The sequence below is a fragment of the Galeopterus variegatus genome, unplaced genomic scaffold (assembly GCF_000696425.1).
Source record: "Galeopterus variegatus unplaced genomic scaffold, G_variegatus-3.0.2 Scaffold1247, whole genome shotgun sequence".
In the NCBI taxonomy this organism is placed as follows: domain Eukaryota; kingdom Metazoa; phylum Chordata; class Mammalia; order Dermoptera; family Cynocephalidae; genus Galeopterus; species Galeopterus variegatus.
Genome location: NW_007727358.1, coordinates 22,218 through 37,560, shown reverse-complemented (window position 1 = coordinate 37,560; position 15,343 = coordinate 22,218). Strand labels below are relative to the sequence as shown.

General features: G+C 54.7%; 1 protein-coding gene across 2 annotated transcripts; it reads right to left on the bottom strand.

The window, feature by feature from the left end:
* Positions 1-483: 483 nt before the first annotated feature.
* Positions 484-14,402, bottom strand: DBNL (drebrin-like). 2 transcript variants are annotated; one of them, XM_008575855.1, is made up of 13 exons: positions 14,320-14,402; positions 8,963-9,018; positions 7,274-7,386; positions 6,591-6,665; positions 5,448-5,594; positions 4,526-4,603; positions 4,016-4,167; positions 3,876-3,927; positions 3,461-3,554; positions 2,970-3,065; positions 2,772-2,884; positions 2,175-2,280; positions 484-1,634 (listed from the first exon to the last, which is right to left on the bottom strand). In XM_008575855.1, the coding sequence occupies exons 1-13, from the start codon at positions 14,400-14,402 to the stop codon at positions 1,495-1,497; spliced, it is 1,305 nt and encodes a 434-aa protein (XP_008574077.1). In that variant the 3' UTR covers positions 484-1,494. The 2 variants fall into 2 exon arrangements, with proteins under 2 accessions (XP_008574077.1, XP_008574078.1); XM_008575856.1 differs by having other exon boundaries at positions 3,876-3,924.
* Positions 14,403-15,343: the final 941 nt, after the last annotated feature.

The window sequence follows — 15,343 nt, the reverse complement described above, 5'->3', positions numbered from 1 at the left end:
CTTGGGGCTACTTAGGGAGAAGAGCCCGAGTGACCCAGCCCTCCCCACAGGGAACAAGGACCACAGCCAGGACACTGCTTTCAGCCAGCTGTCCCTGCAACTCCCAGAGTGGCACCTTGAGCCCCAGGGACAGACAAGCCTGCAGGTGGCTTGAAAGCTAGCAACACCCCAGACTCATGGGGCCTCTACAGCTGGGGTGGGCCTGCCTAGGACATGCTGGCAAGAAATGGGAGAGGCCTGAGGAGCAGGTGGAATGTGAGCCCTCAGCACAGCCTCCACCCTAGGCGGCTAGCATGTGAAGATGGGAGTCGAGCATGTCTGCCTAGCACCTCCTGGGGCACATGAGGGACCTAATTCCCCTGGGGCTCGGTGGGTGCCAGGCACCTCACTCCACACTTGCGCATGGGCAGAGGCTCCTTGAGGCAGGGAGCGGGGTGGCCCTTGGTCTCTCCCAGAGGAACTGAAATGCAGGATAGCTCCAACTTCAGTCACATCCTAAAGTTTATGCCCCTCCAGGTGGCAGATCAGCGGCTGCGGTGGTCTGAGGGTTTGTGTGCTCACACCCACGTGCACACACACGTGCACACCCCAGGCACAGAGCTGGCTTCCACATGGGAGCATTCAGGCTACAGCAGGGCAGGTCAGAGCTGGGAGCCTGTGGGGACCAAACTGCAATTCTTAGACCAAAAGCAGGTTTCTTCTTCAGATGGGCTAGGACAGAAAATTTGGGGGATGGAAGGGGGTTGGGAGAGGGCAGCAGACAAAGACCCCTGCTGAAGCCAGAATCAGCATGAGGCACACGGGGGCCGGCAGACAGTGAGCCACACCGAAGGACATGCTGTGTCTGCTGTTGTTTTCACAAACCCAGAGACAGGAGCTGGGTCATCTGGTCCCCACTTCCCACAGCCAGGCAGAGGGATAGGGAAATGGAGCGGGGAGCACAGAGCAGGCTCCCAGACGACCTACCTGCTGTCAAGACTGACAGATCCACTCTGACTCTAACTTTGGTCATAAACTCTGCTAAGAGCAATTCTCTAAGTTCATTGTTCCCAAGGGTCCATTCTAAACAGCTGTAGCCACCACCCCTTAGAAGCAAGAGAAAAAGAAAAAAGGCAAATGCAGGAGGCAGCCTGGAGCATGGATGTGCCTCCAGATGCCCTGCTAAGATCCCCCAGCCTGCCAGTGGCTGCTCTCCTTGGTGGAAGTCACCAAGGGGCTGGCCGCAGGCGGGGCCTGGCTAATATCCTTCTGGGGACAAGGGCCAGGCTGGCTGGGAGGATCTGGGGGGCTGCAGGAAGCATGTTTGGGAATCGCCAGGTTATTGCTGCATGTGGGGTGACAGAGACTGAGCCACCCAGGCCAGAGGGAGCCCTGAGGCCTCATCTTCATCATGGGTCCCATTCCTGGAAGAGTGCCAAACATCAACTCTCAGGCCTCCTCTTCCAGCAACAAGGAAGCCACATCTGGGTGGGGAGGGAAAGACGGCCCTCAGCCTCACTCGATGAGCTCCACGTAGTTGGCAGGGAACATGCCAAAGTGGCCATCTGGCCCGTAACCACGCCACCAGCCTTCATCGATCACCTCGATGCCCGTGATGAGGTTCTCAGGGTCAAAGGAGATCTCTGTGTCGTCAGCTGCAAGGAGGGTGAGCTCAGGTGCTGTGTCAGGACTCTACGACCCCCACCCCACCTACTCTGGCAGCCCAGCAGCTCCACTGCTCCGACAGTAGGGCTCACTGAGGCCACTGCCATCCCGCTGGGCCTTTGCCTGCGAGGGCTGCACCCTGTGACGCTGTTGCAGCGGCCACTCTCCCAGGGCAACCTTTCTACAGAGCTTTCTGCAAAAGGCTGGAGGAAATACCTGCCAGCCTGCTCCCCATCCAGGGACTTCTGGGGAACCAGCATCCAGGCCTGGTCCACCTCTCTGGTCATACCTCCAGGTTGTACAACAAGATGGCAACTGGGATTCACACCAGTGGACAGCGAGTAGCTGCCCAGAGCACACAGGGAGGCCTGGGCTGTGCAAGACAGAAGCTCCAGAGCCATGGTTATCCCTACTCCAGAGGTGCTTCCACTTCCAAATTTGTCTCCCACCATCCCAGCCCCCTCCCCCAAACCCCAGACCCTCTTGTCTCCTAACCTCTTGTCTGTGGTGGCTGGACTGGGGCACCTTACCTGCCTGGTAGTCATACAGGGCCCGGGCACAGAGACCTTGCCCACTGAGCCCCTGACCCTGTGTGTAGTGGTCAACATGCTCAGAGCCAGCACCTTCCTGCTGCACCTGCCCGGGGACAAGAAAGATGTTACCCCAGACTCAACCCCATACCACTACCTGCCCTCCCTTGCACAGCTCAGTTGTGTGTGTGTGTGGGGGGGGGGACAGCACTGGGAGGGTGAGCAGCCCTACGGGCCCTGCCCCAGCCCTACAGCACGGCAGTCTCCCCAACATTGCAAATCCCCCAGGCTGTGAACCACAAGGCACTCTTTACACCTAGCATCTGCCAGAGAACTTGTGGCACAGGGCAGCTCCAAAAATTACAGGAGATAAACCACATGTGCTTTAAAACCCATCACGGGACTGGCCAGTTAGCTCAGTTGGTTAGAGAGTAGCCTTATAACAGCAAGGTCATGGATTTGGATCCCCATGTACCTGGTGCCAGACACCAAAACCAAAAACAAAACCCATCATGCTGTGCCCCACAAAATGCAGGTGTCCCGTGATCAATGTTCCTGAGTGTGCCTTACAGCCCACTCCCACTGCAGAAAACCCACCAGTGGGGGCTCCTCATAATAGGTCTCCTGCTCTGGGGGCTCCTCGTACACAGCATCCTCTTCCGCCTGCACCAGACACAGAGGCGCACTGGGTGCTGGCTCCTCATGGAGATCTGTACCGGAGAACGTACCAGGTTCTAACACCACACACCCCACCACTGCTCCCCCAAGACCCCCATGGGGTGACAAGTGCCTTGCCTGCCCTGGGCCTTGAGCTGGTGGGAGTTGGCTCTCTGCTGGAGGGGGTCTCCGGCTGGGTGAGCTGCTTTTGCAGGAAGGGACTCCTCAGCTTGCCTGCAAACCCCAGTAAACACACACATTACTCCAGAAACACCACCTGGTAAGTACAGAAACACACCCCCACTACCACCCAGATGCTCAAAGCTCACAGGGGCTTGCTCTGGCTCACACAGGTGCAGAGACCCCAGGGCCATATGCTGAGTGCTGGGTTGGTGGACAGTGCAATCCTGTGTCTTCTGGGGGCCACAGTGGTGACCGATAAGGTCACTGATGAAGTCAAGGGCAGGAGAGGACACCTGAACCCCAGGCTACTCTCCCAGGCATCCCTCCTCCTCGTTCACTCGTCCCTGTCACCCTCTGATTCATGTCACTAGTCTCAGGGGGCCCTATACAGGACCCAGGCCCCTCAGCCCACCCCTGCCTCACCCAGGCCTGAAGAGAGGTCTCACCTGGCTGAGGGATAGAGACAGAGGTGGTGGACATTGCCCTCTCCTTCTGCTTGAAAATCTCCCTTGGGTGTGTGGCCTGCAGACTGGGAGACTCCTGGGGGGAGCACATAGTGACCCCAGCAGTGAGCAAGAACCTCCACTACCCCTCCCCAGACAGTAGCCCCTGACAGAAGCCAAGGGGCTCACAGGGCCTCCCCAGGACGGTGCTGTGGTCCATGCCGGAAGCTTCTGCCCTTGGCAGTCCTCTCCACTGTGCCCTCTGAATCACACAGATGTGCCCCAGTTCCAACCTGTCCCATGCTGGCTTCAGGGCAGCCTCTGCACAGGTCTGGGCCAAACCCCAGCCCAAGGTGTGACTGTGATGGGTCCCAGAGCAAGTTCCTGGAACCTCAGGGAGAGAACGTCCACATCTTACCTGCTCCTCTCGGTTCCCTGAAACCATATCTTGCTGCTGCTCACACGTCCTGCTGGGGAAGGTGGGGTGGGGAGCACTGAGGCTCAGCACAGCCACTCCCAACGTGCCCCCAGGAGCCCCCCAGGGCAGGCGGAGCTCACCTCCCAGGGCTAGCTGTGCTACCCTGCTCCTGATAGCGCTGCTCCCGGAGGGCGGCCTCGCGCAGCTCCCGCTCCCGGCGCTCCTGTTCCAGCCGCCGCTGCTCCTCCTCAGCCCGCCGCTTCTCCTCTAGCCGCCGGTTCTCCTCTTCCTTCTGCAGGGAGAGCCACCGCCCACTCAGCCCCTCTCTGGGACCAGTCTTGCCAGCCCAACGAGCAGGCGCTGGAGCCGCTCACTTGCTAGCTCTGTGGCTGAACCCATCTGCGCCTCAGTCTGACCCCATGTAGATGGAGCGAGAACAGCTGCTCTCTGAGCTTGCTGTGAGCAAGACCGAGATGCAGGAAGCAGCACACGCAGGACATGCACCCGGCACACACAAGACATATGCTCAGGCAGCACTCACTTCAGCTTTGGCCCAGAAGCTGTCTTTGCCAACCCTCTTGATCACAGGAAGCAGCACACGCAGGACATGCACCCGGCACACACAAGACACATGCTCAGGCAGCACTCACTTCAGCTTTGGCCCAGAAGCTGTCTTTGCCAACCCTCTTGATCTCAGAGACGGCGTTGGTCTTCTGGTACACTGAGCCCTGTGGGGACAGAGCAATAGCTGGGGTCCCGGGCCTAGGGGCAGGACATTAGGCCCGCAGGCACCAGAATTCACTGGACTCACAACAATGCAGGTGAGAACTGCCATGATGGGAGCCAGCAGAGGTGGCAGAGCCTTGCCCAGGGACCCTCAAGGAAACGGACAAGATAGCCTGAAAGAGGCCCAGAAAACTGCGCCAATCCTGGACAACACTAGAGGGGTCTGTGGTGGCACCTGGCCATTGTGGTTGGGGACCAGGGCAAGAGAGGCCTCTGTGGCCACCTATAAACTCCTGGGGACCGGGCAGTTCTGAGGCAGGCCTCTGAGGCAGGGGGCCACTCCTCAGACAGCTCACCAGCACAGCAGTGTCCACAGCGATCACCACAGATCCCAACTGCACATATGAGTACCCAGTTCCCAGGTCATCAGCCCTGCCCAGTGCCAGGGCCACAGGCCTGCAGGTGTCTCCTCATGACACGGATGGGTCTTCTCTGGTTTTGGGCTCTGCCCTGATACCACCTGAATTTTCTCCACAGCAGCTACCACCAGGGGCTGTCCAGGACATGCTGGTACCAGGGCCTCAAGAGCAGCTGGGCTATCACAGCTGAGTGTCCCTGAAGAGCCTCTACTCTGACCACACACAGTCTGCTCCAGACAAAGGCTCCAGAACAGCTGGTCCAACCACCAGGTGGGGCTGACACCCACCATGGCTTGGGGGTTACCACCTGTGGAGGCCAGGAAGGCAGGGACCTGGCCAGCCTGGATGCTGGGAACTACACCCTCCTTAGCCCCTGCCCTCGGGCCCTGAGCAGCGAGGCATTAAGCAATAGGTGGGCAGCACTCACCACGGGGGCTTGAGGCCCTGCGTCCTGGAAGCGGCCACTCTCTTTGTGGAAGCTGTAGTTGGCGCCCGAGGCCTTGGCCACCTTCTGCATGATGCACTCGGGCTCCACGTCCTCCTCAGCTCGCGCGTTGATGGTTATGTGGGCCCCCTGCGACGGGAGCAGTACTTGAAAGAAAGGCTTTGCCAGCTCAGGCAAGGATGGGACAGGCTCCTATCATCTCACACAGCACAGACCACGCTACACACAGGACCAGGGCTCAGGAGACTGGAGGGCACCTGTCTGGCAGCTTGGAATTGAGGCACAAGTTTCTCTCAACGGCTCAAACCAACCAACTTGGAGCAAACCCCTCATGTGTCCCAGCTCACGAGGGCCTGCCCTCCACAGTGCACCCAGTGGCCTGTCCTGTAGGTACAGCACATGCCCTGCTGCAACTCCACAGATGGCCCAGCAGGATCTGCATGAAAGGCTTTCCATTGAATCAACGAAAACTAACTTTAAGTGCCATCTGGAAACAAGCACATTTTCTATAAAAAGCAAGCTGCTAATTTCTTTCTGAGATGCCAGACCTGTGACCTCATTCTCTGATCCTATCTACCCAATAAACTTGAAATCCTTTCTTTCAACTTCCAGACGGAGAAACTGAGGCACATCTGAAGTGTTGGCAGCTCTGGAGATCAAAGTCTTGAGTTTCTTGCCAGTAAGCAAAGAAACGAAAAAGTCACTGGGCATGTATATAACAAACACTTTCAATATTTAAAAAGGTTCTATTAGAGCACTGACATGAATCCATGCAGAAGCAGACTGGAAAGGGATGCATCAAAGGGAGTAGGCACACGCAGGAGGTGGGCACAAATAACTTTCTCCCTCCTCCAAGTCCTGACAACACTACTAGATTGTTTGCAGTGATCATAAAACAAAATGGAACCAGGGCCTAGCTTGCCCACTGGCCCAACTGCAGCGTGGTCCTTTACTATCCTGCCCCACGAGGCCAGCCTCCTGCATGCTTGCTAGAGTGGAGCAGCCTCTGGCTGTGCCCTGCAGGCCAGACACAGCACGAGTCAAGGGCACACTGCTAACCCCAACTCAACTCCCACTCACTTGCCCCCAGGAACCTGGGGGAGGTTGGTCCTGTGAGGCGCTCACCTTAAGGAAGTTGACCATGGTGCTGACGTGATTGGCGCATACTCCCTTCCGCACGTCATTCACGCCCTCACCTGTCTGCAACATAAGCACACCCAGCATGACTCAGGCCTCCCCCAAAACTGAGGATGGGGAGTGAGTCCCTCCCCTGGGGACCTAGAAGCTTCCCTCTGTCCCAGAAAAGAGAAAATGGCAACCCCAAAGCAGAAGCAATTCTCCTATGTCACACAAATGAGTACCTGCACCTCCAAGGGGCTCAGGGACATTCTCTGGTCAGGACAACTGTTGGCTTCCACTATAGGGGCATTTCCCAAGTGGATTCTGCTCTGCTGGAGCCCCTGCACTCCTGGGCTCCTGAGCACTCCCTTGGGACCTCTGCTCCATCACAACAACTACCCTGAAGGGGCTAGAATTTCCTGTGACTATGTTTATTCCATTTTGCAGGAATAACTGGGCTTGGGGGTGAATGCTGCACAGCAAGGTTGCAGTTCTTCTTTGGGCTGCAACGAGTTAATCAGCTATTTTGCTCATTCACCAGCTCCAAGCTATTCTGTTGACAAATTAAGTTGCACCAGTAAAACACCGTGTTCCGGATGTCAAGTTAAAGAAGGAAAGAAGACAGTGGAGTTTCCCAGGTCACACCTAGATGAAAACTTGGAACCCTGCCTCCGTGGAGCTCCACATACCCAGTTGATGAGAACAAACTTGGGCAGGCCAGAGTTGGGGTCCTTCACTCTGCAGAAGGCATACATCACTTTCCCGCTGTTGAGCTCTTCCACCATCTCCTCCAGGCCACCCTCTGTAGCATAGTCACAGGAGGGTCAGAGGTGGTCCCAGCACCCCTGCCCACCCCAGCACCTAGTCCACCAGGAAGGGGGCCTGAGCCACCTCTAAACCAGGGCTTTTCATTCTCACCTGTATCAGAATCATCCAGGAAGTGTGTGGGGGGTGTCTAAAATCAGATTCCCAAGCTCCACCCCTACTAAACTGATTTATGACAGCTGGGTGGGACCCTGAGTTTGCATTTCTGACAAGCACCTCAGGTGATTATTTTACTCACACCAGTTTAAAAACCACTCTAAACCTACAGGTAATTCTGGAAACAAAAAGTGTCATTTCTGCTACAAACCAGACTTCCAAATGGAGGATGCCTACGTCAATTTTACTGTTACCTGGACCCCACAAAGGGCCCACAACAGTAGGACCTACTGAGTCACTCCTGCCTGGATCCACATGTCTACTGAGACTCCAGGGCCACCAAGAGGATCAGGAGAGATGAACCATCCACAACCACACAACTGGCCCAGCCTCACGGACTCTCAGAGGAGAGGGTGATGGGGGTGCCAGGATTGGGCTGCTCCCCCCTTTTTTTGGTGGCTGGCAGGTATGGGGATCCACTGTGGGCTCCCTTAAACCATTCTACCCTGGCCCTGGGGCTTAGTCCCCCAAACTTTCCCAGGTTGTACGGAGGAGCTGGAGCTATATTTTAGCTACAGGGCTCCACAGAACCTGGGGCAGCTATGAGTCCCCATTCTGGGGACAGCAACTTGCTGCATTCTCAGCAGAGCCCTGTTCTGTTCCACTGGGGATGGCAATAGGAAAGGAGGTTGCTGATCCCTACAACTCCCAGTCACCCCCCTCGTCATGTGAGACTACCATTCAACAGAAATCCTTCTAGAAAGAGGATGCATCAGGAAGAAGAACTCAAAAGCATCAGGAAGAAGAACTCAAAAGAGAAAGGGGCTTTGCATCAACTGTTACTAAAACTACACTTGCTTGGCCTATCAGGAAGAACTCAAAAGAGAAAGGGGCTTTGCATCAACTGTTACTAAAACTACACTTGCTTGGCCAAGCACAGAACACTCTCCAAGCACTCATTGAACAATGAGGCCACCAGCTTAGAACAAAGGGAGAGGCCAAGCAAGCTTTGGAGGAGTCAGGGGTGTCAGCTGGAGGGCCTGCAGTTCATGCCCCACCATTGCTGGCCAGCCTACTCCAACAGCCTCTGCCCAATGCCAGCCAAGAGCCTGTCTTTCCCCAAGAGTCTATCCTTGACCATCTGTGGTGACATCTCTGGCCCCTGGTTCTGCCTGTTGCTGTTCCATGTCCTGATTGGGGGGCCAGGGAATGTCCCAAGGGAGCCAACATGGAGGTGGGTCTGTGGAGGCAGGCTCAGACTCAGAGCCCACCCTCAGTGGGGGGAGGTGTTGCTGCAGTCGAGCTACGTACGGGGGACACCTGTGTGCTAAGTTCCTGTCCTCCCACTGTGATGGCTGAAATGCCAACCAAGGAGGACTGCTGACGATCACAACCCTCTCCCCTTTGTGTGCCTCACCCTCCTGGTACCCCAAGAGCCCATCTGGGGTCATACTCACCCCCCGTGCCAGCCACGCGGATGTCATTGCTGTTGCCTTCATAGGTAAAGAGAGCCCTGAAACAAAACACAAGTGGGCTCTGTAGCCAGCACCTTGGGCCCTGTCTGCTGTCACTGCACCTAACATGGCTTCCTGTTGCACCCAGGAGAGCTTGCCTTAATACTGTGGTCAGAACCAGGCCTCCTCCTGCCCGCTCTGACCAGCAAGGCAGGTTCTCAGTGGCTGCTATGCAGCCTTGTAAGCTCTGAAGCCAGGACGACTTACCAGGGCTTGCTGGCAGGGACAGAGCCACGGAGATGGGAGCACACCTCCACTCTGAAGAAAATATAAGCTGTGGTGTTTTACAGACTTTCTACACATTCATGTGTGAACTACTCATCTGGATATTGGTAGATGAATTTGAAAAGACAACAGATATCTACATATTCTTGAACTCAAAGCACCCAAAAGGAGAAGGAAGAAGGAGAAATACATGTGTGGGGCACTCTGAAGGCTGCCCAACACTCTTGTGGTATCTGCCCTGTCTTCTATAAGGTGGGCAGCAGGGCTTTCTGGCCTTGAGACTCTCCCAGCAAACATGGATTTTTTTTTTTTTTTAAAGATGACCGGTAAGGGGATCTTAACCCTTGACTTGGTGTTGTCAGCACCACGCTCAGCCAGTGAGCGAACCGGCCATCCCTATATGGGATCCGAACCCGGGGCCTTGGTGTTATCAGCACCGCACTCTCCGGAGTGAGCCACGGGCCGGCCCCAATTGGCATATTTTAATTACTTAACACTTAAGGGTTAAAATCTTAAGGGTTTACATCATGTTGTAAGGAGATTGGGGCTGTGGTGATTCGGAGGATCAGGAATTTCCATCTAGAGAATCAAGTTCATCAGGAAATCGGCAAGATGAAGCCCTGTCCTGCTCCCAAGCACCCTTCCACCAAGGGCCTCCTGTGAGGGCAGATGAGCCACCACCCAGAAATTAAGGGAGAAATTGCTAAAAAAGATGACAAGGTGCTGCAAACACGGATTTTTAACAAGCTGTGTGCAGCATCAGAAACCACAAGGGCAACAACCCAACATGAAGTCACCCAATCAAAACTAACCGCCCACCAAGCCCCTCATGGACAGGTACCTGAGGGCAAGTTTTCTATCTAGTGGGGCCATAACTCTCCTTAGGAGACACTGGGACCATGCCTTTTTCCTCCTGTAAGATTAATTATTCATAAAAACTCTGGAAATGATTCTGGCTCATAAACTTGTACCCTAGAGGTGTTGAGGAAATACAATAAATTTTATCAAGTCTGGACCATGGAAGGTCCCTTACCAGAACAAAGATTACTCAAGGAGAGCACTCTAGAAGAAGTGATCTCCAATAGGTAAGCTTTGTGTGGCCCTCCCCACAGTGCACACATGGAGCCCAGCCATTGACATCACCCCCACAAGCAATGATGGTGGACACGGTGTGGGGGGCACTGATCCATCCAGTGTCTGTCATCTCCCCAAGCTCTAAACATAGGCCTGCTGAGACAGACTGGAGAGAAGCCCCAGGGGTAAAAAGTCAGGCAGGAACTATATCAGCTCTGATTTGGCTTCCCCAGGGCCTTGCCAGCACCACTGCACAGACATGCCTATACCGGAAAAAGACGGAAGAAATTAGACCCAGGCCCAGCAGATCTGGTTGGTGGGAAGGAGACAGAAAACAGAAGATAAACACTCAGAGAAAAGACCACGGAGAAACAAGGAGAAAAATTTAGGAGCTGGTGGCTGTTCAGGTGGAGCTGGTGGAATTCACTGGAAGAGAGAAGCCTGTTCTTTTTGATGGCCACATAGCCCCAGTTCCAGGAATATGAGCACTGGCACAAGCAGCAGAGAACAGAAGACAGCAGCGCAGCTCAGCTCTTCCAAGAAGGAATTGGCAGCTGTTAAGAGCCAAGCACTGTGCCTGCCACCTACCCCTCTGACTTCATCCCTCTCAACCCTGGGCTTCAGTATAAGCCATCTCCATTCCCACATTCAATCAAGTTCTGCCCTTCTGCTGCTAGGGAGTGAAGTAGGTGCAGGAGGTGAGAACAAACCATGACAAGATCCGGGGGGGGAAAGGCACAGGAGACAGGTCCAAAATGGAGAGCTTATGCTAGGGGCTACTCCCAAACCATCTGGCCTCAAGCCCTGGCTAAGTGCCACCTGCCCTGTGAGTGAAAACTTTTACGACGCACCAAACTGGAGACCACCTCTTCCTCTTCTGGTATTCCCTACCACTTTTTCTGTACAGCTCTCAGTCCGTCCTTCATCTGATCATCTACTACATATAACAACCCTGCACCAGGTACCAGGGACAGAAACAAGGCCCAACACAACCCTTCTAGTGAAGACATAAAAGTGAAAAGAAAACCCACGAGGGTTTCTGGCATGTGTTCATTATGTGTCTGAAGGAAGTCAAACAGGAAGATGGGAAAACGTGACTGCAGCCAGGGATCTAGGAGTCAAGGAAGGTGCTATGGGTCAAATGTATCCCCCAAAGTCCATGTATTGGAAACTTAATCCCCACTGTAACAGTGTTAAGAAGGTGGGAAATCCTATTATGGTAATTGAAAGGTGGGGCTTTTAAGAAGTGATTAGATTATGAGGACTGTATCTTTGTGAATGGAGTAATCCATTGATGGTTTAATGGGTGTGGTTCTGATGGCTTTATAAGGAGAGGGAGTGAGCAGGTTAGCTCTCTCTTGTTCAGTCATTCACCATGGGACACCCTGTGTTGCTGTGGAGTCATCACCAAGAAAAAGGCCCTCACCGGATGTGTTCCCAGGACTATGGACTTCCCAGCCCAGAACTATAAGAAATAAATTTTATTTCTTTATAAATTACCCTTTTTTTGGATATTTTGTTATAAGCAACAGAAATGGACTAAGACATAAGGCAATCTCATGCAGAGAAGAGAAAGCTGGGGAGCCACCTAGGATGGTGCAGAAGTATGCTCCAGAAAGAGGAAGCAGCAAGAGCCAAGGCTCTGAAGAGGAACAAGCATGCAAGTATGAGGAAGGAAAAAATGGGCAGCATGATGGTAAACAGGTGTGGCCACAGTGCTAAGTGGGAGGGGTGGCAGGAGCTGGGTCATGCAGGGCCTGCTGGCGGTGGGGAGAGGAGTCTGGATTTATTCAGTGTGCAACAGGAAACCACTACAGAGGTATAGACAGGGAAGTGACATGGTCCAGGTATTTTGTCAGCTAGTGAGTGGGGACCTGCCACACAGTATCTGCTGAGTAACTACCTTAATAGCTGTGACACTGAGGGTGGAGGCTGAGTGGTACGGTTCCTGAGAAGATTGAGGAGGAAGAGAGACCTGGAAAGAAGATCAATTAGGAGACCCAGGAGTCTCCTAGGAAAATCAGTAAAGACTAAACTGGGTGATCAAGAACATGTAAAGGAGCAACACCCATAACTGGACAGGGCTGGAGAGAGGCAAAGACTCCTCTGGGTTCCAAAGCCAGATGGCCTTGTGTGGATGTGAAAATGGGGCACTCTCTGTGGAGATATTTTGGATAGGGTTTAAAGTAACAGGTGGGATCTATGAGTCCTCTGAGAAACACAAGTGGGAATGGGAGGGGGCAGGGTAGGGGCTGATATCTAGACACTCTCCGGAGAAAAATAAGTCACTAACATGGGGTGAATTTCCTGAGGGATTAGAAAGAAGGAAAGATGAAGAAACCCTACCAAAGCAGTTCCAAGACATCCTTCCATAGTCAGATGCCTCCCAAACAGAGGATGCACTGTTTGGCACAAGTGCCATAGGGGGCCCCCATGGTGACTTGGTTCCAGACCCAACAGGAGAGTCTGCAGAGATTCTATAGAGGCAGGCAACTGGTATTCTGAGATGTTCCCCTGAAGCTCGGGGCTGAAAGCAAGGCAAGGCTATAACATCCTCAGTGTTACAACAGTACACTGTATGAAAGCCACTGCATGCTGGGCACCAGGAGAGTGCCGAGGAGATTAAGAGAGCACTTATACAAGCGGACATGGCCCAGTCACAGCAGCAGAGCCTAGCCCCAGGCAATGGGAAAAGGCTCCAAGTAGACCCCAACACAAGGGGCAGACTCAGTTGGGAGGGCCTCAGTGCTGACCACAGGGTGGCCCCAGCATGACCGAACCTCCACGGTCCAGTTTCTATTCCCGAAAGCTGGTCATCTTAGTCGACCATACTCAGCATATTTCTCAGAACTAGAAATGCTCAAAATTGGTCTGTGAAAACAATTTAAGCAAATGGGCAAGCCACAGAGAATCTCCATATATAGCTATGCACGCCCACAGACCAGAGCTGACCCTGTGTGGGGGCTAACCAGGGCCACCCCAGAAACTTCAGATCCAGGCTTCCGGTGCTGTAAAGCCCCCTCAACTGCAGGACGAGATCTACACACTGACACCCCAGCAGAGGATGTCTTAGGATGGTGAAGGGAAGCTGAGACCTTTTTCCAAATAGGTAGCCAGCACCCTACTTTCTTTTTTTCTTTTTTTTTTAAAGATGACCGGTAAGGGGATCTTAACCCTTGGCTTGGTGTTGTATGGTGAAGGGAAGCTGAGACCTTTTTCCAAATAGGTAGCCAGCACCCTACTTTCTTTTTTTCTTTTTTTTTAAAAGATGACCGGTAAGGGGATCTTAACCCTTGGCTTGGTGTTGTCAGCACCACGCTCAGCCAGTGAGCGAACCGGCCATCCCTATATGGGATCCGAACCCGGGGCCTTGGTGTTATCAGCACCGCACTCTCCCGAGTGAGCCACGGGCCGGCCCGCAGCACCCTACTTTCATTTCATCCTATTCTCATCTTCCCATGGCTCAAGCACAGGAAAGAGTACTCTTCCTGGAGATACAGAGGTTCTGAAACCCACATTCACAGAGAATCAGGGACCCAGACCCGTAAAGCCTCCAGGACAAGGCTCACATTCCCAGCCCAGCTGCTCGACTGCTCTCCAAGCAGACCCTGAACAAGGCATTGGATGCAGCCGGGCGTGGCTTCCGCCTTCTCAGGGAGGATTGTGCAGGACCCCTCTTGCCAGGGAAGTCCCAGGAATGGAAAGAACCCGGCGAAGCGAGCAAGCACAATCAGCCCGAGAACACAACACGGAAGTCCTAAAACTGAGCCGGGTGGCGAGCGGCAGGGGGAGGCGCTGTGGGCTCGCCGAGTCCCCCCAAGCCGGGTTTAACCCGTCCACGCACGGGAGGTCGAGGGGTGAGGAGGGTGGAACAGCACCCACGCTGGGCGGTGGGGCGGGCAGGCAGACGAGCCCCGGATCACCTGCGGCGGCGCCCTCGGCGCTCGCGCCCCCCGATCTTCCTTCCCCCGGCCCGCCCCCAGTCTCGCCTCGCCGCCCACCAGTCAGTCGGGGACTTCTCGGTGACCACCCGCACGTAGGCCTCCTGCAGCGCCGGCCCGTTCCGGCTCAGGTTCGCCGCCATGGCCCGCCTCACCGTCCCCTCACCACCGCCGCCGCTTCCCAGCCGGCCGCCCCTGACGGCCGGAAGCCTCGCCTCCGAGGGCCGGAAGCTCCGCCCTTGCGGCCGGAAGCCTTGCCCCTGGCGGGCGGAAGCTACCCTCGGCGGCCGGAAGCGAAAGTGGCGCGGCAGGGATGAGTTGGCCCCTCCCGGCTGGGCGTCGGAATGGCAGGTGGTGCGTGTGGGTCCCGCCAGTGGACTAGAGAAATGAGGGAGTGCTCAGCCTTCTGTTCGCTCGCAGGGTGGGCTCCTGGGGCGCGGCCGAGCGCGTGCTCTGGTCCTGCCCAGCCGGCAGCTCGCCATGCAGAACTGGCTGAGGGGACTCACCAGTCCTGCCCTCTAGTATCTGCCCTCACGGAGCACCGTGCACATTCTTTTTTAATTCTTGTCACAGTTAATGTTCTTATTTGAGAGATCTTGGGTGCATGAGTCTCCCTCCAGATGGACCTCCCCTTCCCCCCCGCCCCAGTCTGTGTGTGGACCCTAAACAGAAGTTTTTTCTAGGAATGAAGCATGCATAAATTAATGAACGCACAAATAAATGAATGCGAAGTGACGATCTCACCACTACAAACCTAACTCAAAGTACTTTTGTGCTTCCTCGCTCTCACCTGCGTTTTCCCCCTCAACAGTTTGGTTGAGGCCAGGGTAGTGGAGGAATGCAGAGAACAAACCTTGTGCTTCACCTCCTCATCTGGGATGATTGGTCCGCCTGGAAGGAACGGGCCCATAATACCTCAACCCGCTCTCTTCCTCCAGGAAGCGTCAGTCCTTTCCATCCACAGACGTGCCTGCGCTGACTGAACTACCTAGAGGGAGACGTGTCAAGGCCCAAGGCAGCTCACAGCTTCCTTTCCTGCCGTGGAAAACAACTGCCCCATCTTTTTTTTTTTTTTTTTTTTTTT